General features: G+C 43.8%; 1 protein-coding gene and 1 non-coding gene across 2 annotated transcripts in view; one reads left to right on the top strand and one right to left on the bottom strand.

Moving 5' to 3' along the window:
* Positions 1-27,656, top strand: part of SEL1L3 (SEL1L family member 3) — a 98,108-nt gene that overhangs the window by 26,148 nt on the left and 44,304 nt on the right. Inside the window, exons 4-11 of the mRNA XM_072945547.1 lie at positions 385-506; positions 871-986; positions 3,472-3,530; positions 9,721-9,853; positions 11,707-11,839; positions 13,371-13,511; positions 25,260-25,471; positions 26,705-26,884. Coding sequence (XP_072801648.1) covers positions 385-506; positions 871-986; positions 3,472-3,530; positions 9,721-9,853; positions 11,707-11,839; positions 13,371-13,511; positions 25,260-25,471; positions 26,705-26,884 — 1,096 coding nt within the window. The remainder of the gene's footprint in view (positions 1-384; positions 507-870; positions 987-3,471; positions 3,531-9,720; positions 9,854-11,706; positions 11,840-13,370; positions 13,512-25,259; positions 25,472-26,704; positions 26,885-27,656) is intronic.
* LOC116276867 (U6 spliceosomal RNA) lies at positions 18,166-18,272 on the bottom strand. Its single transcript, XR_004186388.1, has one exon. It is a non-coding gene; the product is annotated as a U6 spliceosomal RNA (small nuclear RNA).

The following is a 27,656-nucleotide window of genomic DNA, read 5'->3' on the forward strand; positions in this document are numbered from 1 at the left end:
TGAAATTAGAATAGCTTCTTATCAAATCACCTCTTATTAAAATCCAGATTTTTTTTTTCCTGAGTCTGGCTTTATAAGCCTTAATCAAAAATTCAAATGGCAGGCATGTGTGATTCTCAGAGAGGCACAGAAAGAGTTTGTGGTGCATGGTGCAATGTCTGCTAGTTTTGTACAATGATGCTTAACTCCTGTCTTTTGCAGTTACTATAACTACCTCCTTTGTCTCAAAAATCAAGCTTTACAAGTTGATCTCCCATGATGAACATGAAGGCATATTCATCCCTTCATTGGAAAGAAAACAATTTACTCAGTCATTGTTAACTGTAGTTACCTGTTCTTGGATGATATCAATCTGCAGAATTTTTTCCCCCCTCACTTCTATAGGTTTACTGTTTCATTGTGGCTTTATTTACTCCATTATTGCAAGGCCAACCTCTGTGGGATTCTGTACTTTGTTGATTCTAATGAGATGTACGGCACACCTTCTGTGTTTCTTACTGAAGAGGGTAAGTACGAAACAAAACCTTTAGAACAATAGTGTAATTTTCTTATACTCTCGTCTATTGACAGATAACGTCTGTCTAGAGTAAGGAAGATGTTCTCGGCATGGCAGGTCAATGAGAGTGATGGTTTACAAGTATGGACTTCAAGTTAAACTTCTTTCCTGGAAGCTTAAACATCTTATTTATAGAGGAATGCACTTATATGACTGTTTGGTTGGTTGATTTTGGTTAGTTGATAAAGGAAGAAGGAATGGGACCTAGTCTCATAGCCTTTTAGGACAATTGTTGAAAAGTTGTAACCACTTCAATCACTCTTAAGTACTTTTTTTTTTTGGGTGATTTTTACCTGCTTTAATTTTTCTTTCAGGCCACTTGCATATTCAAATGCATCTTGTCAAAGGAGAAGACCTTGCTGTAAAAACGAAATTCACCATGCCTTTGAAGGAGTGGTTTCGCCTGGATATCTCTTTTAACGGCGCCCAGGTACTGGAGGCTCACTCCCCGGCGAATCACGTCAGCATCATCACTTAACGTGGAGCAGTGCTGTAAAGTCAGGGAGCTAGGAAATCTGCAAAAACAAATTTGTGGTAACTGATAAACTTTTACAACCATACACTTTTTTTAATCAAATTTTTATAGTTGGAAGTTTAAATCATAAAACTCTTATCCCATTTAATTAACTTTTCAAGTGCTTCTTTCAACTATACTGTGAATGAGTAAATAATATAGCCAGCTATATAACCACAATTTCCCGAGCAATTCAGGCCTTTTCTCCCAGCTAGCTAGGCATTAGGGAGATAAATGTTAAAACAGCCTTGGCCATATTTATATAGTGTTATCAAATCTACAACTTTTTTTACAGGAAATTTATTGGTTAGTTCAGCCAAGAAATGCTTTGAATGTTTTTGGCAGTGAAAACAATTGCTTATGCTTGACATTAAACAGACAAATAATAACCAACAAACCTAAGTGATAATTCTGGTAAGACGGAGGGTTTTATGTACTTTGTACCATAAAATGCTACATATAACAGTTTCAAGCTCTCGTAACAGAGATTTTATGGATTATGGGCAAATCTGTTGTCATAATTGAAGATAATTCTATTTCTTGATATATGCGATGTCGGTATGCTATGTTTTTTCTGGTTGCTTTATTTTCTCGTCAGCTTTCCTTATTGATTTGTGATTTTCCCATAAGAAAAGTGGAAGAGGTGTTTCGTTTGTTGTGTGCATTAGATAATACACAGACTTCCCTCGGTGGTTAGGTTTATCACAGTTCCTTTTTCTGAAGAGAAAAGAAATCAGGTCGGTCCTTGTAGCTTTCCTGAGAGGAGTCTGTAAGATGTTAGCTGGCATTTTTTGAGTGTTTGTTTCCTTAAATGATGTTAGGTGGCATCGCTGTTGCCTGTGTTTTAGCTTCTCGCTGATGTGCGGATTATGATGGCATTATAGTTCGGTTGCTGCTTTTTCTTAAGGTCAGCTCAGTACCGTGGGTCACTTAGACGGGTATCAAATCACCAGAGCAAATCACAGATCTTGTTTTGCACCTACTGTACGCAAGGCAGTATGCTCAAGGAGCTCACAGACTTTTTATGAAAGTCACGTTAAGCAGGTGACGGGATGTCATAGGGTGTACTTAATTGCCGAATGACTCATGTTGATTCACAGGAAAAGAGACAGCACTTCCTGCTGGGATGCTCAGGGAAGCTTTCATAGGGAAGGTTTCTACAGATGGGCAGAATTTAGATGGAGGAACAAGGAGGGAACATTTAACACATCACTGGGGGCTAGCAGATAAACCAGTCTGGAGTAGAAATTTGCAGACTGTAGAACACTAATAGAAGAAAAAATGTCTTTAGGGTTAGAATGTGGAGAATCTTGAGTATCATGGAATTTGAATTTCTATTTGCAAGGCAGCATGGCGTCAACGAAGGTTTTTGAGCGAAGAGTAAGTTAAAGCAGTCCTTTCGTTGAAGAGATGAATTTAATGGCAGAGTACATGATCAGGTAAAGCAAGAGAGAAGGATTAGGGAGACAGATGGGGTGGGAAAAAAATGTAGATTTTTCTTTTGTAGACTTTGCCATTTGTCCTTCTTTCCTTCCATCCCATCCGGTCTCCCCAATACACGTAGATTGCAAAACAGTATTTATTGTTTTTCTACACAAAATCCAGGTCTGTGGTGAGACTACTGTATTCATTGCTTCGACTATACGGACAGATTTATGTAAAGTAAATAGTTGGTTTAGAGAAACAACTGGTCTGAGTCATTTTCTTCTCCGAACCAGCATGTTGCTTATGGCTGAGCCGGGTTAGTTCCTCTGGGTTAGGTTGTCTTGGACACGCGGTGTTGGCGCCAGTTCTTTGAGAATCTACTTAAGCCAGAACATGTTTCCTGAACACTTGCTCTGTGCGAGCGCTGGGGGAGCTAAAGGAGCCCCTTCACCCCAGGGGCTTTCATGTTGCAGTCCCAGACACGAGAAGGATACATGACAGCTAACAACATCGGCGATGAAAACACTGTCACCATCGAAATGACAGAGATGAATCTCAGTGCGGAGGGAGAGAGGGCGGGAAACAGCAGTGCGTGAAGAGCGTTCAGCGCCAGTCTTGTTTTTCACCCTAAGGCTCTCATGGAATCAGAGTAAAATTTGAAAAACTCCTTGCAGCGTCTTACACATTTCCTTGTTTTGCTATGTAACCAGCTTTCAGGCATGAATACACCCAGTGAGTGAACCTTTGGCTTGTAGTTGGAAAGTGTCTGAAGCCCACTGTGGGGAAATTGCATTATAGATCTTTTTATCACATCGAGTCATTTGGAGAAAAATGTACACAGGGCTAGAAAACTGCTAATTTAATTTTTTGTGGAAACTGATCAGGAGGAACACTTACGCATAATGGATACCCAGGACTGTGTTTCTGATGTGGGGTGTTGAGACATAACTGATCCTTGTGTATCTCTCCCACATAGATAGTAGTCACCACCAGCGCTGGACAGGATTTGAAAAACCACCATAATCAGACCATCAAGTAAGTGTGATTTTTCTTTGGATTCAAAATTTTGCTGGATGAGGGTTAGGGAACCTTCATACCCACACTGTGGTTCCCCCGCCTCCTTATTCAGCTTTTCTAAGTCTGGACGATAGCTAGTCTGCCCTGTAGCTAACCTTTATACGTTTTTTTCTTTTTTAAACGTCCACAAACTATTTCTTCCACAATCTTTTTTTCTAAGCAAGAGAAACTAGTTCTCTCTCCCGGTCTCATTGTACATTCTTCCTTGCATGGCTCTGTATAATTCATTTTCTTTGAAAAGTACCTTCTACAAAGGATTCTGAAAAATAAATCAAAGGATTAATGTTGCTTATGGAGAAGAGTTGGTAACTATGGCTTAGTATAAAACGAACAAGCAGACTGCCTTCGTATTTATGTTTGTAATCTAGATTTGAAATGAATGCAACTATTGATGTTGCTATAACTTTTCATCCTTGTACAATGATTCTCTACGAGAGTTACGGAAACTGAGAACTGGGTCTCTTGCCTTCATGTCATCATTTTTTAATTGGCTTCTACATCCCTGTGTGAGTCGGCTTTATAGTGGCAGAACCATGGAGCAGCTTGCTTTAGGAACTCAGTATACTTTATCATAGATATATATCTATTTATATCTGTATCAATCTATCTATCTATAATCAGATGCTTACCAAAAAATCTAAAGAACAGAAACAATAATTACCAGTTTCATATGCATAATTTAGAAGAATGTATCAGGACTGTTGGGTACTTTGGTTGGTAGAGGGGGGCCTCCATTCCTCCATCCTTTCATCATTTCACTATGCCAAGCAGATAACTGTCTCTCCAAACAGGCTCCATTCACTCAGAGTCCCCACACAATCCAAGTTTTCTTTAAAAAGAAAATTTTAAAGAAAAGAAAGCCAAGAGGAGGTGATGACAGGGTATAAGGGGGGCATATTCTCTACATTTTTTCCCCTGTCATTTCTGTTTACATTTAAGTCAGACAATTTCTTTTAGGCCCTGGGCACATAGACCAGATTAAAGTTTCCAGAAAGGCTAAAGAAGTGTTATTCCTGAGCCTTCAAAAAGAAAGTCAGGGGTGACTTGATAGCTGTATTGAAGCATTGAGGCTGAAGTCTAAGAACAGAGCAGAAGTCTTTAACTCTGGTGGATTTAGACTGGTCAGAAAGAATTCAGTAGATATGAGTGTTGTTACAGAACAGGGGCCATAAGGCCTTTGATGAAGAGTTGGAGCTTAGGAAAGGCCTGGGAATTTGCTTTGGAGAAACAGATGATGTGTGACCCCTTTGGAAATCTCTTCCAGTGCCCTCTTCTGCCCCAGAAGTTGAGACTTCAGAAGGTGAAGTCTAAAATAATATCGTTCCCTTTCTCCCCTGACACACACCCCGACTAAGGCCATTTTTGACAACCAATGGAATCTCATAGGCTCTTTTTCATTTTCTATGTAAGGGCTTCCTTTCCTCTTAAACCCCAGAAATGCAGGTGCTGGCAGGAGTGGAGTGGATCACAGCAGGATGGAGGGCTGGGACCTTGGTGAGGTGAGCGAGACATATGCCCTCCGCATAAAATTTAAGGAGGCTCCAGGAAAGCTCAGAAATTATATTAGCTTGCCAAGGCTGCCAGAACGTAGTACCACAAACTGGCTTAAACAACAGAAATTTATGGCGGTGTTAGAAGCTAGACGCCCGAGATGAAGGTGTCAGCTGAGCCGTGCACCCTGCCAAGGCTCTGGGGAAGGATCTGCTTTAGGCCCCTCTCCAGCCTCTGATCGATCACTTCCTTGGCTTGTGGCAGTGTAACCTCGCGTCTTCACATGGCGTTTTCCGTGTGAAAGTGTCTGTGTTTGTCCAAATGTCCTCTTTTCATAAGGACACCAGTCATATTGGATTAAGGACCCATCCTACTCCAGTGTGATATCATTTTTTAAATAACTTTTTTTTATTGAAGTATAGTTGGTTTATAATGTGTTAATTTCTGATATACAGCATAATGTTTCAGTCGTACATATATGTATTCCTTTTCATATTCTTTTTTATTATAGGTTACGACAAGAAATTGAATATAGTTCCCTGTGCTATATGGTAGAACCTTGTTTATCTGTTATATATAGTTAGTACCTGCAAATCCTGAACCTCCAATTTATCCCTCCACCCCCTCCCTGTTTGAGCTCATCTTAGCTAATTCCATCTGCAGTGACCCTATTTCCAAATAATGTTACATTCTGAGGTACTAGGGGTTCAGACTTCAACATATGAATTTGGGGGGAGTGTACCATTCAACTCATAACAGGGGTCATGATAAATAATATTTCATACAATATTTTTAAAACTCAAAATTAATGTTAAGAATCCATGATGAACAAAATCCCAAAATTTTAAGTAAAGACAGAATCAGTATGCTCATGTAAGATTCCAGAGATCAGAGCTGACTTGCTGGTACATACCAATTCGATATCCCAGTGAAAGCTTTGCAGTGATTCCTCGCCTGGTAATGCTGGTAGTCCCCAGGCCCAAGAGTGCCCCTCACCACCACTTCAGCTGCCCATCCTGTACTCCTGGAACCCCTTCCATCAGTAGAACAGCTGAAGAATTAACATGGGGCCCACCTGGGCTTTCCCTGGTTAGATATTTGGACTCTCGTTCAGCAGTGAGATTTCAGAGTGGACCAAGCCAGTGCACTAAACATCAAATATTTCAGATGGTTATAGGTATTCCAAGGAAAGCCCCTTAATTCTTCTTTTTATTTGATCTTATAGTGTGAACATAATGACAGCTGTTATCCCACAAAGGTGGTGTAGGAAGATGAATAATTAAGTGCTCAGAGGTGCAGTGCTGCACACAATGAAAGGCTACAATCACAGCTGCAGACCCGTGTAGTGTGTGTTGCATTCATCCATCCATCCATCCAGTATATACTCATTCATCCAACACCTTTACCATGTGCCTGACACAGTGCAGGACTCTGGGAATAAAACGATGAGCAACAAGAATCCCTGCCTTCATGGAGCTAAAAAATCTAGCGGAAGGAAGATAGATCTTATACAAATACATCCACAAGTAAATTTAAAGTTATGAGTTGAGGTGAATGCAGGGAAGGAAATGTAGGTTGGCCTGAGAAGATAACAAAGAGGCCCGAATTTAGACCAGGCCCTGGTGAAGTGACACTTAAGATGAGAATTACTTTAAGGGGTGAGAGGGACAGCTAAATTGAGGCTCTAAGTTTCCCTAAAGAACCCTCGAGCCAAAGCTGTTCCCTAATTCTGAGCGAGGCCTATTTAACGATGGAAGCAGTTCTTTCCCACTGCTGGTCCTCCACAGTAACGCACCAGGGCACTCTCCCACGTCAGGTAAGAGTAAAGATAGTTTGCCAGCATGCCTGAGCCTTGAGAAGGGGACCAGCTTGGGCTCTTGAACCATCTAGCTCAGCTTTAATGTCCTCGAAACTGATAACCATCAAACAATGCACAGTACAAGGAATCTCTTGCAGTCTTGGTGCAGCCACTGAGAATTTTAGAGGAGAAGAACCTGGAGGCACCGATGTAGAGGGAGGCCCAGCTGGGAAGCTCTATCAGTTGTATTAGAACAACGATAAAAAATCACAGTCTAGGACCGGAAGGAACAAGTAATGGATTAATTAGTTGAAAATTCAGTTAAAGCAAAGAGCCATAAAAAAAGATTTCATAAACATTTTAATTAAAAAAACAGAAATGTACATTCATTTGTTTTCCAGATAGGGCCTTGCCTTTGAGTCTGAATCTGCTGATTGGAGTTCCCTGTGATCTTTCTTGCATAAGCGATACCCAATTTCTATTTCTCCCAAATGAAAAGAAAGCAAAGGCATTTGTGAAATTACCCAATCCACCTAGGTTTCTTCAGTTTCTTTTTCCAGCCTTTTCCAGCTGTCTTAATTCCATAACAGTTTTTCAGTTACCATTCTTTGCTGAGTCCACCCAAAATATTCAACTTAATTTTTATAGAATGAACATCTCTTTCTTCTCCATCCGTATTTTATTGGATTACATAAGATTTAATTAAAGCGTATGGTTACAGTGACTGAACAATTGGCAACAGAGAGGTTTGGGAACAAACACATCTTACTCTTGCTAAGCACCCAACTCAAGAAATCACAGCTAAAATCCAAGAGGGGACTAGGTTAATAATAATAACTAATAATAATAACAGGAGTTAATAGATATGGTGTCTACTGTATGCCAGGCAGTGTTCTAAATGCTTTGTTTAAACATCAGCTTACTTAGTCCTCCCCCAAACCCTGTAGATGGGTACTATTATTGTCTCCATTTAAAAATTAGAAGACGAAGGCTCCAGAGTTGCGTCCAACTGGCAAGCATCCAGCATGTCGCAGGGATGGGCCCCCAGGTGAGCTGGTGAGTTGGTGAAGTGGCGTTCTGTCACTAGAACTTCCGCCTCAGAAGCATCACTTTGTGTCCACCGAGTGCCAGGTTATTTCCTCGTGGGGGTAGCTGGAATGTTCAAATCTTTCGCAGGTCTTGAAAAATAGAGTCAATTCACAGCCCTCAGAAATCGTAACTTTGTGGTCCCTCCTGCAGACAAGGGAGGAGGTCATTATCTTCTCGTGGCCCTTCAAGCCTGAGATTCTGGAAAAAGAAACATAGGAGATAAAGCATTTCTTTTCCACATTAGTTGCCACTGCAGACAGCGAATCCCTAAGTGTTCCCTCTTGCTGCCATCGGTTGATGTTGTCAGAGTGCCCGTTTCTTCACCTTTTGGTCTTCCTCTGGCCAGGAGCACCCTCTAAGGGTCGGGTTTCTGGCTAACAGTCAATCCATCCTTTCTCCTGGGATAACCCAGGTTGCCTGGCTTCTCTGATCCGACCACTGGCAGCTGCTCTGTCCCCGTCTGTGTCACCTGGCCCGTCACTCTTGAGGCCTGACCTGTTGTGTTCTTTCCTGTTGCTTCCATCTGTCCCCCGCGCTCCCTGGCTCATTTGTTTTTGCCTGGCTCCTCACTTGATGCCAGTCTTGACCTCCTCCAACCCTGCTGTTCACATATGCTCTGATGGTACCTCGTCCACCCATTCCTATTTTAATATCTAAATAGGGAATAAATGCACAAGGTTTAAAACATCAAACCTCTGTGAAAAGGTATACAGTTAGATGTCTTGTTTCCAGCTCTGTCCCCATCCACTCCACCCTCTACCCCCACCCCGACACCATGGGGAAAATACTTTTATTACTTTCTTACAGATACTTCCAGAATTTTTCAATTCAAATACAAAAAAAAAAATTCATTCTCTTCTTTCTTGGATAAAAAGTGTAGTCATTGTTCTGCTCTTACATTTTTTAAATTTTTCACTTAATAATGTATTTTAGAGTTTTCTGCAGCTCAGTACATGGAGCCCTTTGTCCTTTTTTAAGCTATGTTGTGAAAGAGCTCATGTTCAGGGCCCATTGGATGCGTGTGGGTACCAGTCCTCATTGACAGACCCCTGGGTTTTCCACTCTTTTGTGAATGTAAACAATGCTACAGGGAACAACCTCGTGAATTTTATTCATGCCAACTTTTCTTTCCCCTCCATTTTCCTTTCTGATCCTTCAAGTCTTTCAGGACAAAGCGGGCTTCCAACACATCACCCGTGCTGACCTCTTGTCTTTGGCCAAGCCCCTTGGCTCTGCTGTGGCCTCCTTCTCCTAACTCTGAATTTGACCTCAGTTCTTATCTAATAGGGTGTGTTTTATTTTCCTCCACAGCCATCTTCTGTCCATTCACCAAGTTTTCTTTTTTCCCTTTTAGAATAAAATACTTCCAATTAAGATGAGCAATTTCAAATAATTCCAATGATTCCAAACAATTTCACCAATATCAATAGCCAGCAAGTATTGAGTACTTATGCTCGATGCTCTAAGCCTTTACATCTACTTAATCCTATTACCAGTCTAGTAAGAGAGGAATTATCATTTTGCTAATGAGAAAACTCAGACTCAGAGAGGTTAAGCAACTGGTCCAAGGTCACACAGCTGGTAAACAGCAGAGTTGGGATCCTAGCCCAAGTCTGCCTGACTGCACCTTAGTCTCATCTTTCAGAACTCAAGAGTGAGGGGTTTGTGGAAATTGGGGGGTATTAATTCAAGGAGTGTCAATGAAAGAGTCTCTTTTAAAAAAACTTTGGTTCAAACCCAGAGCCCTCTTAATCCTTTGTTCTTCTCTAGTTTCCGGGAGGATTTCCATTATAATGACACCGCTGGGTACTTCATTATCGGAGGGAGCAGGTATGTGGCCGGCATTGAAGGGTTTTTTGGACCTTTGAGGTACTACCGTCTGCACGCTCTGCACCCGGCACAGGTGAGCCCAGGGGGCCGGGAAGCTCTCGGGTGCTCGTGGGTGATGGGCATGTGGCTCAGGGACCTGCAGCCCTCTGCAAACAAAAGATTCATCCTAGCTGGACCTCGCATTGGCTCTGTCACCAAATATCATTAATATGGAGACTTTTCCCCCAGCAAATGTGATAATAGATTTGTGTGAACGTTTGGCTCATTTAGTACTCATAAAATGGAAACCATTTACTTCCTCTGTTTTAATAACTAGTAGCTTAATTATAGAGTAGATTTTTATCGGGCTGTTGCCTATCCAGTGATTAAGCTAATGAAAAGCGAGAATCTTAGTTATTTGGTAAAGCTTCTTTTATATGCTATTATTTAAAGTATCAGAAGAGGAGACACTCCAGCAAATTAGCATCTTTGTTCCGCTGACTGCTCTCTCCAGAAATGCAGGCCTTCGGCTCCCACTGGTGGGTTGGCTGCGGTGGTAGAGATCGCAAAGGGCTTTGTGTTCAGAACTGAATTTGCACATCCAAAACCCAGCCACAAATGAGGTGGCACCGTCCAGGTCTACAGGCCAGCTCTGGCGGGGCTGGCAGGTAGAGGAGGGCTGCCCCAAGAGAGAAACTTCACTGCAGTTGCTTTTTTTGCCTTGGTTAGAACACCAGATACAGGAAAAAGGAGCATTGTTTCATTCCCGTGAACTCGTGGGGTTTCTTCTGAGAAAAGCAGGAGTTACTCGGCAAAGTCATTTAGAAAATGAGGCACCGTATCACCCATGAGTCATCTCGGAGCCCCTATTAAGAGACCTCTGTAAGAGGAAAAAAAATGAAATTCATTTATTCATTTGTGCAGCAAGTACTTAAGGAGCAACTACTATGTGCCAGGCTCTGTGAGAGATGCTGAGGCATCCAGATGAATTAAAGTGGTGGTTTTCAAAGGTTTTTTTGGAGGTGATTCCCAGAAATCTATTTCTAGCATTTCTAGCAGTACATACATATAAATATACAAATACACACATACACACACACATGCACGTACATACGCACGTATATACATGCACACATACATATATATAAAACACAAAACTGAAACAAAAGTTTTACCAAGCATACCTGCCCTTGCTATGTTCAGTGTACTCTAATATTTTGTGTTCTGCTTTGTAAAAATTAAAATCACTGTTGGTTACAATCCACTGAAATAATTTCACGACCCTGTAGTGGGTCACAACTTGCACTGAAAATTGAGTTGAGGTAAGGCCTTTGTTCTTGAGGGGCTCCCTGTTTGGGTCTCAAACAGGTAACCCACGAAAGAATGGGGTATGTGCTTTAATTCAGACTCGAGCACAGTGTTTGGGAGTACAGAGGTGCCACTGTCTGCCTGCGTACATGTGTGCTGGTGGGGTGGGCTGTTAAGGAGGCTGCCCTGAAGTGATGGACTGGGATTTGGCTCTTCGAGGTTGAGGTAGGAGCCTTTGAGGCAGAAAAAAGGGGAGGAGGGCTTCCAGGCAGCATACGCAGCATCGGTAGACTTGGCATTTCTTTGGGAACTCCGGGGAAATAACTATCATTTTCTGGGGACAGCAGGCAGTGGTGGGGAAAAAAAAGGATGAAGGCCTGGTCTCTGGGAAATCCTGACAACTTAAGAAGCTCTGCAGGGAAGAGGCTACAAAAAGAAGCTGGAGGGAAGAGATCTGAGCCTGCATATCCTTGAATTACTAGTAACACCCTTCTCTTGAGAATCCAGGGTGGGTGATCTGTGTACAAATAACCACCTGGTAACATCAGTGAGAGGAGGAAATCCACCTGAACATAGCCTCATAGGTATCCATGGGTGTTTGTTGACAGTTGTTCATTCTGTTTTCTTGCCCTCTTGTAGATTTTCAATCCGCTCCTTGAAAAGCAACTTGCTGAACAAATCAACTTATATTATGAAAGGTGTGCAGAGGTTCAAGAAATAGTGTCTGTGTACACATCCACGGTACAGCAGGGGACCAGGAGACAAGAAGCATGTAAGTATTGAACTTCAGGTGGGCAATTTTTGACTCTGGTCATTTGTAGCAACACATCTGGCTTCTTTTAGGGGAGTTAAAATAGAACATATGTGACTTGACCGGTGAGGACAAGTGTGACCTCCCCAGATGGATGCAGATGAAGGTATCTGCATTCCACCTGAATTCCAATAAGACCAACAGCGAGCGAGAATCCAAACCTGCCTCGTGGCTTCAACCAGCCGTGATTTAGTTTAAGAATATAAATGAGTGTTTTGAGCCTCAAATTGCATTATGCCCATCTGTAATAGGATCTTAGGCCAGTCTAAGAAAATAAAAATGAATTGGAAAATAAATTAATCATCAAAAGTATTTCCTCATCAGTGCACTTTTGTCTTGGACCATTAATATCTGAATATTAGCTTTCAGAAATGTTGAACAATGACTTTGTTATTTGGGACTGGGTTTTTTTTTTTTTAATCCTTGAAATTGACTCATTCTGGAAGACACTGGTAATTTCTCAACAGAAGGAATGAATTTCAAATTGACTGCTTTCGTATCTGCCCATATTTGCACGGACAGCCTTTCATTCATACAGGAGTGTGTGTCTGTTACAAAACTCACCCCGTCTTGTCTTCCAATGTTCCGGCTTGGATCTAGCACTTATGAATGTCTCTGGCTATAGATCTTCTTGCATGATATGGTGGCTCTAGAGTTACTCACATATGTTCCTTCTGGAAGAGAAATTCCTCTGGGGCCTTTTCCATCTCAGCAAAAACGAATTGAGTATTTCTGTCCTGCCTAAATGTCTCAACATCTCCAGAACTGAACTTCCCATCCCAGACCAGGGAGGGATAGATACGTCTTGAATATACCCCATCCCGACAAGATTCACATAAAACAGTCCTGGGAAGTGATTAGAGTTGGTGGTAGGTCAGTGAAGAAAGGCAGCACTTCTGCAATTTAATTTAAGAATAGGCTATACTGGTCCCCCAGCTGCCACTCTCACCGCTGAATCATCCAGAAAATATGATGCTGTCAGAAGAGGGGGGAGATATATAGGAATAGTAATATCCCAAACAGGAAAGAAACTGATTTTGATAGCTGATGCAATTTTCAGGAGAGGTACCCAGAGTCGGAAGGCCAGTCTTGCATACTGATCGGTTTGGTGGCTTTGGGAAGACTTTCCTAACATCTTCTATAGCCTGGCTTCCCTGGGGGTCCCTGTGCTTTGCTCCTCGATTCACATTGCCAACAAAATGGCCTAGATATTGGCCTCCTGGGGGCCCATCCGAGGCCAGCTGCTCATTCTGTAGAATTATTCAACAGCTATCAGCAGCTTTGGCACACTTCCCTTGGACGTGGCTTTGAATTTGTGACCTCAAGGCAGAGGCATCATAGCCAATTTTAAATCCCTGATGAACTCAAACCAACATCCAGTAACGTTAAGTCTGAGCTCTGATTTCTAGTTCCTCTAAGAGGAAGGGGTTTAAGGAGGGGAGACCCTCCCTCTCCTAAGGGGAATGGTATCTTGTGCTTCCCTTTCCTGTAGGCGACCTCCGGAATTCCTACCTGGACCTGACACTCAGGTACGGGAGGCCCTCGACGTGCAGAGCCTTCCCCTGGGAGAAGGAGCTGCAAGACAAGCACCAGAGCTTGCTCCGGGCCCTGCTGGAGATGGGCTTGGTGACAGGTAATTAGGTCTGCGCCTTGCCTTTGGCCCCTGGCAAGGAAGGTCCCTGCATTTCTGCTTTTCCTCGCCCTCTTTGGTGATTTTTACTTCGAAGTTATTTTTAACCCTGGTGCTCTAGCTTCATTTCAGATTTAAATTCTGCCCTTGTATGTCCACGGCTCTCAGTATCTCCGTGCCCATTTCCGACACTAAATACAAAAACTTAAATTTAGGAATCACTTGAGAAATTCTTCATTTAAAGCCAAGGCCACAGATGAACAGCTGGCACCCAGAGCTGGCCCCCAAGTGTGGTTGCTTTGGCATACATATTATTGTCAATTAAAAAAAAAAAAAAAGAGTTACCAGTATCTAAAAGCTTATATGAAAATGCAAATTTCTAGTTTTTCTCAAAAAATCCAAAGATCTGGCAACACTGGGCGTACACTCCTACATGGCCAAAATCCCAGAGGTTGAATGGTCGGTATAGGCATGTTCTGTCCATCCACAGCCCCGCCTGCCTACTTCATTTATGGCTCTTACGTGCCTGGGCCCTCAGGCATGTGAACTTGAGACCCCTGATTTGAAGTTCACTTTAAGCAGCATCTCAGGAATCTACGTAAACATCCCAGATGTGGCCAGCTTCTCCTTAAGTCCATTGTGATTTAGGTTTGCTGAATAATTAAGTACACACTGTAGGACCATGAAGGATTGTGAAACAGTGTCTGTTAGGAAGAGAGACCCTGGAGATGTTCTGCCTGGGGAAGGGAATGATAAGGAGGGTGATGATAATGATCGGTGAGCGGCAGCCTGTGTTCTGCATGCAACCAGATCCTTGAGTCAAGGCCACACAGAAACTGACTTCTGCTTCAAATAAGAACTTCTTAAGAACAGCAGTGTCCAACAAGATAGACTCTCTTTGCAGATAGTGTCTTACCCTCACCCCATCTTGTAAGAATTCAAGCCATACAAGATATTTCACTTCTGGTTCATTTGATATTTATTGGGTGACTGCTCGGTTACTTGGCTAGACTTCAGAGATAAGTAAAATAATACAAGTTTTCTGCCCTTGAGGGATAGACTTGAAAGCAAAGAAAATGGTAATGCATTTTTTTAAAAAAATAAAAGCTGTGGGAGTAATTGGCGAAGGCACCAAAGAAGAGAGTGGGAACTTTGACTTGGAAGTCTAAGGTATTCAGGGAAGGCTTCCTGGAGGAGGTTGACACTAGGATTGATTCTTGAAGAGTCAGTTGGTGTTTGCCAGATAAGCAAGGTGGGGGTGGGTATTCCAGGCAGAGTAGAGGCAGAGAGCCGGGAAGAGCACAGCATTTTTCAGGATGTGCAAGGGGTTTGCGAAGCAGGAAAGGGCCTGGAGAGTGACGATTCTGACTCGAGCTCAGACACCATCCTGGAAAATTTTGGCTTTACCTTGTAGGTGACAGGGACCTGTTGAAGGGTTTCAAGCAGCGGATAGAGGCATGATCAGATTTGGGGTTTTGAGGTCACTCTTGGCAGCAGTGGGAGGTTGAGGGAGATGAACTAGAGGGGTGTGGAGCCGGACACAGGGGTCCACTGCATGGTCCAGGGAGGAGAGGCTGCAGGCTTGAATGGGACAGAGTGATGGAGACGGAGCCCAGGGATGTAAAGAGGTTGGCTCTGAAGGACTTCATGACTGCCTGGATCCCGGTGAGGGAGGCCACGTGGAGTTGGGGACAGCATAGCCTCTGAAGCCAGGTGACCTCGTTCCGATTTTCACTTAGTCCTTACTAGCTGTGTGATCTTAGGCAAGATACCTCGTTTCTCTGAGCCTCAGTTTCCTCATCTGCAAAATGGAAGTTATAATAGTCCTTCTCTCCTAGTGTTGGATTAAATGAATTGATACTTAGATGAGTATCAGCACTTAGTAAATTCGATGTAAGCAGCTTTTCTCAACCTTGGCACCACTGGCATTTCAGACTGGATAATTCGTCATTGTGAGAGGTCTGTCCTGTGCATTATAGGATGTTTAGTTACACTTCTGGTCGCTAGTAACTGAATGCCAGCAGCACTCACTACCCACCCATGGCTCCCCCTCTCAAGTATGACAACCCAAAATGTCTCCAGACATTGCCAAGTGTCCCCAAGGAGGCCAAATCGCCTCCAGTTAAGAATCACTGCTGTGTAAGTGTTATATTCTTATTACCCGGCAGAGAAAATTCTTGGGTTTTTGTGGGTGGTGGCGGGGCTGCCCCCTGAGACAGGCGAACAGAAGAAGGAGATGCATGTTGGAAAGGGTAGGCTAAACGGGCTAAAACCACATCCACCTCAGCACTGGTTTCATGAGATTTCTGATATATTTAAATACAGTTTTGCTGATTGGGAACAGAGGTGAATCATTCTCACAAAACATTCTTTTTAAAGCAAATACTCTCGATAAAAAGTGTTTTCATGTTATCTGTATAGCTCAGAAGTTTTGCTTATAAGAATTTAGAAGGATTTTATTCTCTGTGGAAGCCTGGAAAGGGAGCTAATTAAAAACCCAGATCAGGAGCCCTCAAACCTGAAGGCTTCCTGGGCTGCAATGCCTTGGAGCTGTCACACTGCAGCACAGAAACGCCCTCTGTTTGACTTCCGGGGGGGCCCCCATCCGTGATGGGAGATGGGGCTCCAAGCCAGATTTGCCACTTTGGGGCCCACGGCTGGTGCCCAGCCAGCCAGCTGAGTCCTTCTGGTGCCAAGTCTGCTTAGATCAGTGCCAGCAAACGTATCCTTGAGGGGCCTGTGTCTCTGGGCACACAGCCACCTCCTTTCCTCCTCTCCTACCATTTCCTGGGGCCCAGGAGCAGGCCGAGCGGGAGGGCAAGAAGGGTAGGCAGATCTCCAGAGCCCACCTCAGGCCCCCATTCTGCCTTCAGCCCCTATTCTACCAGTCCCATCCATAGGGACTGGGGAACCTTCTGCAGAGATAAGGCACTCACGCGTCATTACAGTTCATCTCTCTCTGGCACACGGCCCGTGCGTGGTGCTACCATAGCATCCTGAGGCTAACCCTGGAGAGAGAGTGGTGTCACACGTTGTGCCCCATTTCTAACAGTCCTGAGAAAAATGCAGAAAATCTGGTTTTGTAAATTGAGATTAAAAAAAAAACTTCACAAGTTTACATTATTTACATATCTTTACTCTGGTCTCCTATAAAAAGAGTAGTAGTCAGACGGGTGTGACTGTGCGTCTATTCCTGGTGCCTCACATACCTTTTCTTCCAAGTTTATCTTGCCGCGAGTGTCTAGCGGCTTTGGAGGGCTTGGGGCCACTCGAGTCAATAGGAACTATGTCCGCATCATGTTTTCTGCTGCTGGCCTGAGCTGTTCGGTCCTGCTGACTTTCCTAGAACACCCTCATCGTATTACATTTCCCGTATCTGAGCTGAGCTACAAGAACGGACCCAAGTATCAGATGCTGGCTGCTTGGAATGTCTGCTGTAGGAACTGAGTGGGCGCAGTAACAGATAAGGAATTTAACTATGTGAGCAGCTCCTTAAGTCGCTCACATCACAACCTTCCAGTCATTCACACTAAACACGTATTGACTAAGTGGTCCCTGTGAGGCAGGAGAGAACAAAGATGGGGCTGTGTTTTGAATGAGAGTTACTTAGGCTCAGTGCAAGGAAAAATGTCAGGTCCCATAGTGCTCACAAAGGGAATTAATTGGTGGAATTAGTTTTTGCAGGCATTAAAAAATATACATATATGACAGCGTGAGACAGTGGCCTGTGATCGCTGCTTCTTTGCCACAGAGGCACTGTTTTCTTGGCTGCATCGCATCACGTATTTGGCCAATCCCACTTCCAGGTGGCTACGCGTGCGTGTGTCAGGCTTCAGTGTTTTCTCCCCACGCTGTGTGGTTTTAGATGGATCACTGCTCCCGTTCCGAGCCAACAGTGCGCTTCAAAGGAGCTGTGAGAGCGTTTCAGGGGGTGGAGAGCTAGAAGCCTGGGCTTTCTCAACAACCAGTGGGAGTGTCCTCTGCATCCTAGCCCAGTGAGACCAGGAGTGGCCACCACCTCCATTGTTCCCAAAAGACTGAGCTCTGTTTTTCTACTACAAAAAAAGAATCGCCCAATATTCACACCCTCACTTTTGAAGGCCTGTAATTAAAAAAAGTTTTCTGAAACAAGTTCCTACAGGATAGTGCAGGGAACAATATCCAGTACCTTGCAAAAGCCTATAGTGAAAAAGAATGTAAAAATGAATATATACGTATATGTATAATTGAATCACTATGCTGTACACCAGAAATGAGCACAACATTGTAAATCGACTATACTTCAATTAAAAAAAAAATTAAGAAACGGTGGTAAAAGACACATAATGTAAAATTCCCCACTGTAACCATTTTCAAGTGTGCCCGTCAGTAGAGTTAAGTACGTTCACATTGTTGCATAATCAGGTCTCTAGAACTTCCTCATCCTGCAAAACTGAAACTCTGCACTCATTAAACCACAAACCCCCATCCTGCTCCCACCCCCAGGCCCTGGGAACCACCATTCTCCTTTCTGTCTCTATGAACCTGATGAGCAAGGTGCCTCATATGAGTGGAACCATATAGTATTTGTCTTTCTGTGACTGGCTTATGTCACTTAGCATAAAGTCCTCAAGGTCTATCCATGTTGTAGCCTGCGTCAAAAATCTTCATCTTTTTTTTTAATATAAAATGCTTCACACATTTGTATGTCATCCTTGTGCAGGGGCCACGTTAATCTTCTCTGTTTCGTGCCAATTTTAGTGTCTGTGCTGCCAAAGCGAGCACAGAATCTTCTTCATTTTTAAGGCTGAATAATATTCCATTGGATGCATCTACCGCATGGTGTTTATTCATTCATCTGTTAGTGGACACTTGGGTTGCTTCCCCCCTTGGCTATTGTGAATAGTGCTGTGTTGAACATGTGTGCAAGTATCCCTTCAGGACTTGGCTTTCAATTCTTTCGGATATATACTCGGAGGTCGACTTGCTGGACCATCTGGTAGTTCTGGGTTTAATCTTTTAAGGAACCATTGTACTGTTCTCGATAGGGGCTGCAGCATCTTACATTCCCGTCAGCAGTGTGGAACGGTTCCCGCTTCTCCATGTGCTCACCAACACCTGTTACCTTCCGGGGTTTTGATAGTAGCCATCCTCACGGGTGTGGAGTGTAATTTATGTTTGTAATTTACAGACTAGGGAAAGTCTGGCTTCATAGGAATTAAGAACATAATGCTTTCATGAAGTGACAGCATCTGTGAAAGAGCTTCATGGACAGAAAGGTACCCTGCAGAGATAAGAGATAGGGTTGCTCGAATAGAGCTCATCTCGTCTGCCTTGAGTTGTAGCTCTTTGATCCTCTATGTGTCTGTCACTTGCTCAGTCGAGCTTGTTGAGGGTAGTGCAAGAAGTGTGCATATCCCCTTACACTTCCTGTTCTTGCACCGTGTCTGCAGTGGTGCTGGGCATCTGTTAGCTGCTTAGTTATCAGTCCTTCTTCCGTGTGACCCTCACTGCACATTTCTGCGCCACTCCCCTCAGAGAGCACACCTCACTCTCCCACGCTCCTCTGCTTGCCTGCCCTGTGGGCAGCCTCCAAGTCCAAGCTCAGTTACTTCCTCCTTGCATCATCCTTCCTGTCCCCCCAGGCAGTCGGCTCCATCTCCCAGGCTCTCCTTGCCACCTTGTAGGTCTCCCTTTAACAGGACCGGTCTTACTGCATTACAATACTGATTTGCCTGTCTGATCCCATAGTGAGGCTTAGACATCTTCAAAGACAGCAACAGGATCTAGGGGTTTTTTTTGAAGACCCTCAATAAGCATTCTTGAGTCACTGAACACACTCCAAATGAATACGTGATCCCATTGTAAGTACTAAAAGCATCTCTTGGGTGTCTGTGAACCACTGAAAGAACAAGGAACTTGACTTCCAGGAGATACAAGGTCTGCGCTGGCCACGCCATGACGCCAATCCAGGCTGATGGAGTCTGCGGACTTATTGGCCTTTTCTCACACACTTCCTCAGCCTGCTCCTCCGCAGGAGCTGCCATCTGGCTCTGAAAACACCTTTACAAAATAGTCCTGTTTTCCCAGGTCATCCGGGAAGCTGTCAACCAACCCTCTCTCATCAACAAAAGCAGACCAGAATCCTTCTCAGTCTCTGCACACCCATCACGAAAGAATTCCCAAAATTCAGCCCTCATGGTTCTTGCTTTCATATGTCTGTAGCCTTGTTGCTGAGGTGTACAGGTTGCCAGGTGTAAAACAGCCCTAAGGGACATGCAAACCCAGCTTGGCACCCATGCATTGAGTGCCTCCAAGCCCTGCGCTGGGCCCTGGGACCACTGTAATGAAAAGTGTGGACCGGCCCACACACGACTCTCTGCCAAGGGCTGCGTGTGCGGAGGGGGGAGGCTTTTTACATATTGACAGCTGATGCGCCAAGCCAGTGTGAAATGCAGCTGTCCCCACTGGTGGTTCCCACTCTGAAGTGTCACAGGACTTGTTCCCCGCCATCCAGAGCCAGCACGCCTTTGCTTTAAAGACGGTAGCCCTCCTCAGGGCACCCGGCTGTGGTGCACATAGATGTGCAGCGCACTCGTCCTGCCCCGTGGCATTCCAGAACCTCGGCTCAGCATCCTGATTTCCTTGCTTGGTCCAGGAATTCTCCCATGCTGCTCTGTCCTGAAGTTCACTGCTCTCTAGGCTCTGGGTGGCATCCAACACAAGACCCCACATTCGAGACTTCAGGAGGAGCACACTGATGGGTTGACCTCTCTGTTGTTCCCTGGGGAACTGCCAATTCCCTAGGAAAATGGCTCCTGTCAGAGCATAGAAATTGCCCTATTAGCATTTGGGCTTTTTCTATTGCAAGGATGGGAGTCTTTTAGTATGCAAGCTTTTTCATCACTTAAGAGGTGTGCTGGCTGTTTCTTTTACTCTCCTGTCACACCTTTCTTGTCAAAACGGAACCCTTTGAATTCCAAAACCTTGTGATCAGGGCTTTGGCATCTGGGAAGAGAGGTGGTGGGAACTGAGCTGGGAAGAGGCTGTAGGAATGGCAGTGCCAGGCAGGGCTCTGGCCAGAGAGCCAGCAGTGGTAGGAAGGAGTGAGCAAGAACACAAAGGCTCAGGTGCATGTGGGACTCAAAGGCAGGAGGGCCAGGTAAGCGAGACAGGTGAGCCGGCCAGCCCGCCCCACCGGACATCTGCCCCAAGGCCAGAACTGAGTACTCCCCTTCTTCCTTTCATGCTGGGCTGGGCCTCTTTGAGCCCACGGGAGCTGGTGACTGTGGCTACAGGAAGGCTGGGATCTGCCCGCAGATGGTTCTCGGGAGGAGGCCAAGTCTGAGGCCTGGACTCCCAGGGCTGAGACCATCTGCGTTGCTTCTTCAGGACCACGGCCTGACTCCTGCCCCGGGCCTCGGAGAGCTGAGTGCAGGGGACCGGGGTCCTCTGCATGATGTGCTGAGGGGTGACTGGCTGCACTAAGGTCATTCTAGCTTGTTTCTAACTCTTATTTTTGCCAACAATTGCACTGTTTATTTGGAGACTAGCATGCAGAGCACGGAAAAGATAGAAACACAATGATGTTATATAATAATGCCAGGATACTGTGTCCTTTCGTAGCTATGTTTACTCTTTTTCATTGAAGGACTATTATCTCATTTTGTCTTAATTTAAGAAAGCAAATATTACAGTTTAAAAAAATACAGAGAGAGAGAGAAAGAGAAAGGGAAGGAGAGAGGGAGTGGAGAAAGGAGGGAGAGAAATTACGTGTTTAAAACCAGAAAACCTGCACAGTATAGAAAAGTACAAATATTTTACTTCTTTTTTGTTATTGAAGTACAGTCAGTTACACTGTGTCAATTTCTGGTGTAAAGCACAATGTCCCAGTCATGCATGTACATACATATACTCATTTTCATATTCTTTTTCATTAAAAGTTATTACAAGGTATTGAATATAGTTCCCTGTGAATAGTTTACTTCTGAGAGAGAAGTAAGCCACCTCTTGAGGTCTCAGGAACCCAGCAGGGCTCACTGAGTCAGAATGCAAATGAGGAATGTGCCCTGCTTTTTTAGGCTAGGAAACTTAGTGAGGATCTTCCCTCTTCTGGTTAAATGATATTTTCTCCTTTCATTCCACGTCCCGCCTTTCAAACTTCTACTCTGGTTGCATTACACCTTTTGGAAGCTTGGAACGAAAAATGACTTTCCTATCGATGTCCTGTTCCCCTCCCAAGGAAAGAGTCTGCCTTTCTCCTCCTGAATTCTCAATCAGACTCGACTCTGGCTTCCTCAGTATGTGACTACCTGCTCATTTTCTGCTTTTTGCCTCTTAACGAAGAGCGCACATACAATGACCTTATGGCATGGCTGAAAAAAAGAAAAAACAGCAAAATAAAAACTGCTGGGCTACTTGGAAAATAGCGAGAGTTGATCAGTGGTGGTGCCTTTTGTTTCCTTGGCTTCTGGTACAGGAAGAAAGAAAAATGGGAAAATGGCTCCTACTTCTACTTTGTTTGTTTTTTGGTATATCATTAATCTCCATAAACAAGGCACGTTTTTTAGTTACAGATCGACTAGAAAAAAAATGCATATGCTAAACCAGATGGGTGAAATCAACAGTTTTGTTAAACTGATTTTTAAATTGCCAGTTTTACAAGATCACCAGTGGCATCAGAGCTTTGATTTTGTGCCACATTTGGAATTTGAACTTTCAAGAATGTGCAAAATGAGTGGTTTTCCTTTAGAATTATTATAATTTTATTATTATATTCACTAGTGCAGAAAATTGTCTGGATTCTTTTGCAGAGAAAATACTGATTGGTAATGTTTGAGGGGAGTTAAGAATTTTAATGGGTAAAAGAAATAATGCAGGCTTTTCAACCTGCCTGTGTTTCACTCTGCAGTCTTGTGTGTGTACACGCTAAGGATGTGAGCTTTGTAAGGATTCCCCTGCTGCTCCATATCGTCCAGCAGTCCCAGCTACCTAGGCACTCCGGCTAATGATTTCTGGGGTTCTGTGCCAGAGGTCAGCAGGGCAAGTGTTTCATTTGGAGCTTCATTTGGTTTGGAGTCTCTTCTCTCCTCTGAGCCCACAAAGCCCATGTCCGTGGGTACTCAGGCAAAACTGATCATCTTAGTTATGTCTTTGGCAGAGCAGGTGAGGCTGCGATGAATTGTTAATAAAATGTTAATGTCTCTTTGCTCAGAATGTGTAGAAAGGGGCATCTGAGATTAATATGCATTTAAAAGTAAACATACGAAGAAATTGGAGTGGGCTTTATTTTGCAACTCCATCTGAGTGCTGCAGGGCGTACTGAATCCAGGGGAGAAGGTTCTTATCCTGTCTAAGTGTTGGGTAGGATGAACTTCATCTCTCAACTATGCAAAGGGAAAATCCAAAATGAGATCTCCAGACTCCTGGTGGGAAATGGTGTTATTATTCAGATCCATCCCAACAAACGAGCAGAGGGAAATGCTCAAGGATGTTCATGGCTGTGTAGTTGGTTATAACAAAAACACTGGAAGCAACCTGAGTCTAAAAATAGAAAACTGATTGGGAAAACATCACTGCTATAGAATGCAATACTATGGAAACTTTAGAAAGAATGAGCCTCTGACTGCCATGGATGGGTATTTGTGGTATGTGATTAATGTAAAAAAGAAAGTTGATAGATAACCAACAAGGATTTACTGTACAGCACAGGGAACTATATTCAATATCTTGCAGTAACCTATAATGGAAAAGAATCGGAAAAAGAACATATATGTATACATATACATATATCTCAGAATCATTTTGTTGTACACGTGAAACTAACAGAATATTGTAAATTAACTATAGTTCAATAAAAAGTAAATTATATTCATAAGGGAAAAAATTGCAGGTCAGAATCTATGGGAGCTTTTTGGAAAGAAAATGTGTATGTGTATGGGCAGACAGATGTGTAATGAATATTGTCCATGCCAAGGAGAAGTCTGGAAGCATATACACCAAGCTTTTAACATTTTGTCCTCACTGTTAAAGAAGGATTAGGAGAGAGGGGCTTCTGTTTTTGTTTTATACAAATCTACATTGTTTGACTTTTTTTTATATCGTGCAGCAATTTTGTAGGGATTTTAAAAAATGGAGCAAACTCCATTTGCTTAGTAAAGAGGCTTTTTTTCAGCACCTGCTGCTTGGGATGGGGGAGAGTAAAAGCAGATCCAAGCTGCTGCTTCTCAGAAACCCAGAGAGGTGGGGTGAGGGTTTCCCGGAGCCAGAAGAGGGGACTGCCTTGGCTCTGGCTGGACGTGGTGGCTGGGCTTCTTCTCCACAGCTTAGCAAGTGAAGACATGTGCCCCCCTCTCAGGGGCAGGCAGCCCCTCTATGTGCCCAAAGGGATTGCCACCAGCTCATAAATAATGGCTTGAGTTTCACAGTTTCATCCGTGGGTCCCACTGGCTTCTGTGTTTAGCATCCACCTCTGCAAAGGAATTGCCCTTAAATCTAATCTCAAATCCTCCCATTGAGAGTTTTCCCCATTGGAAACTCGTCTCTGTTTATTCCTTGATGGAGTGCTGATAAAGTCTCCTGTTGCCTCCTGCAAGTTGTTAGTAACATTGTAATTTCAGATGGAATGAAGAAAACCAAAGAAGAATGTTGGACATAACTCTTAGGGAGAGAAAATTTTAGTTTTGAATCAGTTTCCCGTATCTTTTTAAATAGAAATAATACCTGTGCAGTTCTGTATGGCCTTTTGTAACACAGCATCTAATAGATGAACAGAATAGAAGAGCAAACATTCATTGACTAAATTAATAAACAATAGAGATGAATAATGTAGACAGACTTTGAAAGACTATAACACACTGTAGGGCCATAGGACTTGATTATTTGAATTTGTTTGTCAGTTTATGGAAGGATTAGGTAAAAGGAAGTATCATATAGCTTAAAGCGGTTGGGTAAAGAGATCTCTGCTCATGGTGGTAAGGTACTTATTAAGACAGCTGGTTGCCTGTTAGTCAGGAGGTAGGTGTAGCAGAGTGAGTGGGAGTCTGGCTTTTGTGACCTGCCAAACTGGATTCTAAGTTTGGCTCAGCCACTTGCCAGCTTCTGTAATTTTAGACAAGTTAGTTGACTTCTCCAGGCTTCAATCTCCTCATCTGAAAAATGAGGACGCTAATAATAGCACCTGCCTCATAAAATTGTTTTGGATTCCATGACATAATTTGCATAAGACATCCAACCCACTATTGGGCATCTTATAAGCCCTCAATAAAAGTTGACTCATTCTTTTTATTGTATTTAGAAACCTTCAAGAAAACCTGGAGGCAAAAAATGATAAGAAAGCATCTCAAAATAAGGTTCTTGTGCTCAACTTTTTAGAGCAGCACCTAGGAATTATTTCTGAGACAAAACACACTCTTCTTCAGAGTCTTAGAGGGGACAAAAACGTCTCTGCAGTTTCAGTGGTCCTGATTTGGTGGGGAGTTACACTGAGTAAATTACTCTCTTGAGGTGCTCTCTCAGCTCTAGAAGACACATCCTTTTCCCCTGGATACTAGGCTGTCATTTAGTGCCGGAGGAAAAGCTATTTACAGAATGACATCCTGGCATCCCCCAAGGGTTTGATTTACCTCCCCGGAAGGTGGTATATATCAAGGCACTGCAGGCCCAGTCATATTAATAACTCAGGTAGTTTAATTGGCTTTTCCCACTTCTTCTTAAAGCCATGTCGATTCCGTGGTAGTTAATTATGTGTGCTGTGAATTGTGTTATTTACAGTGCCAAGGAACCAAAGTGAATCTGTATTAGAAATCGGTGGGAGGATATTCGAGAAGGCTGTTAAGAGACTCTCCAGTGTTGATGGTCTTCACCAAATTAGCTCTGTCGTCCCCTTTCTGATGGATGCCAGCTGCTGTGGGTACCATAAAGCATCCTACTACCTCGCAGTCTTCTATGAAACTGGATTAAATGTACCCCGGGATCAGCTGCAGGTAGAGTATTTCACGGGTTCCAGGAACATCAGTCACCTGCGTTATATTTGCAGAGTAATGCTCTCATGCCCCTGGTGGACGTGGACGTGTTCATGCTCCCTGGAGTCCTTTAAAATCTTTACACTCAAGAAAAACAGCCTAGGGCTGTGTCAAGTGCAGGATCTCCTGCTTTTGGTGAGTGAAAAAGGGCACTTCATCCCTTTCAGGACCCAGGTGTGGGGATATGATTGGTACACTGTCGAAGAAATAGTCCGGGCAGGGCTTACCAGCATCCCAGTCCTTCAAGAACAGCTGCCTCTTATCCAGTTCTTGTAACTATTCTGGCTGTGGGTCCATTATCCCATATGACTTTTTAGCTAAGTGCCGTAATTTGGACCTCTAAGCCAAGTATTGTCACATCCAGCCTTCTGCCATTAAAATAAATAAAATAAATAAAATAAAAGTCATACTGGACAGTTTCTTTCATGGTGTTGATCCCAAGTTTATTATGCAACCGTTCTAACATTTGGAATCACGCTGTTGTAAGCGCTGCTAAATGGCCCCCGACCACTTTCAGGTACTGTATTTGTACACGCGGTTGTTCACCCTGGATTAGAAGAGACTCAGACCTGCTTCCCAGGTGGTTCCCTGTTCCTTCTTTTTGCATGTCTCTGGCTCATAGAAGCTCGTTAACTGATGGCATGCTTTCCTGAGTCCCTGAGGTAATGCCCGCCAAGGTGGAAGAGTGCAGAAGATTCTAGCCTTGTCTCTGCCACAGAGTGGCTGGTAAGCCAAGGATATGAGACTTCAACTCTGAAATGAGGTTGTTGGACCGGTTGATCTCCAAAGACTTCCCAGCCCTGATGTTCTGAGAGTATGAGGCTGGACATGGCCCACTAGTCAGATTGTCTGGCCGTAGGTGATGTAGCTGAAGCGGACCAGGATCCCTAGAACAGTTGGCAGACACATAAAGAGACACTGTGAGATAAGACAGGGGAGACCGCTGTTTGCACTAAGAAAAGATCAAAGGAATTCTGAGCTGTTAGACATGGAGGAGGACAAATAGCTGGAAATTTGTAAACCATGCGGAAACTTCTGTGGCTTCTTTTCGCAAGTGTTTTTTAGAAGGTGCATTTAATGTGTTTCTGGAATGACTAGGCACCTATAGAGGGATGGAGCAGGTGACCTTTTAGCCTTAGGATTTTATGACCCTTTTCTACACTCTTGTGAACACTGTCAATTTCTCCCCAACAGGGCATGTTGTATAGTTTGATTGGAGGCCAGGGCAGTGAGAGGCTGTCTTCGATGAACCTTGGGTACAAACACTACCAGGGCATTGATCACTACCCCCTGGACTGGGAGCTGTCCTATGCTTACTACAGCAACATTGCCACGAAGACACCCCTTGACCAGCACACTCTGCAAGGAGATCAGGTACAAGAGAGAAGTGGGTGGACATGGTTGTGGTCCTGCTTATGAGGGCTTCCTGAACAATTTTATAAAGTGTCTGCACCTGTGGCTGCTTTATTCCCTGGCCTTCAGAGTATGAGCAGAATCCAATGGAAAGGAAACCTTTCTTGCATTCTCCAGTTCATAGTTACTCACTGTGTTCTCTGGCTGAATGCAGGAACAGTCCTGCACCCATGCATGAAAAGCTTTTCGTGAGTGGGAGGACCGGTATGGGAAGGGTAGATACGGCTCTGGACAGATTTTGATTTTGAAAAAAAAATGTATACCAGAAACAGGTATTTTGTCTTTGTTCCAAGACCATGGGAAGTTGGGGTCTGGAGATGTTAGGAGAGATTGGGTTGAATTGGGTGGGGGCAGTAAGCCAAGGGCTCCTATCAACACATGACAAGCAAGCAGGGTCTACAGTACAAGGAAGCCACCTCCATCCCAGCTATGTCCCTGCTGCCGGGCACCTTGAGGAGCATCAGGCCCATAGCATGAGCCTTGCTAGTGCAGTGCTCCCAGGTGACTGACAGCAGGCAAGGTTTAAAGACTCTGCCCCATCCTAGATTAAGGACTGGATGAGGGGCTCTAACTCCAGCCCCTCATTTTGCAGGCTCATTAGGGAAAGAAATCAGTGGCTCGCATTTTGCCCGGAAAAATGTAATGTGCTACATGAGACCAACTGATGGTTTGTTTCGGGGAGCGTGAATAAAAGGCTGTAAATAAAGGTGACACTGTAAGAATAAAAAGAAAG

This window comes from Vicugna pacos, chromosome 2 (assembly GCF_048564905.1).
Source record: "Vicugna pacos chromosome 2, VicPac4, whole genome shotgun sequence".
NCBI classification, from domain to species: Eukaryota; Metazoa; Chordata; class Mammalia; order Artiodactyla; family Camelidae; genus Vicugna; species Vicugna pacos.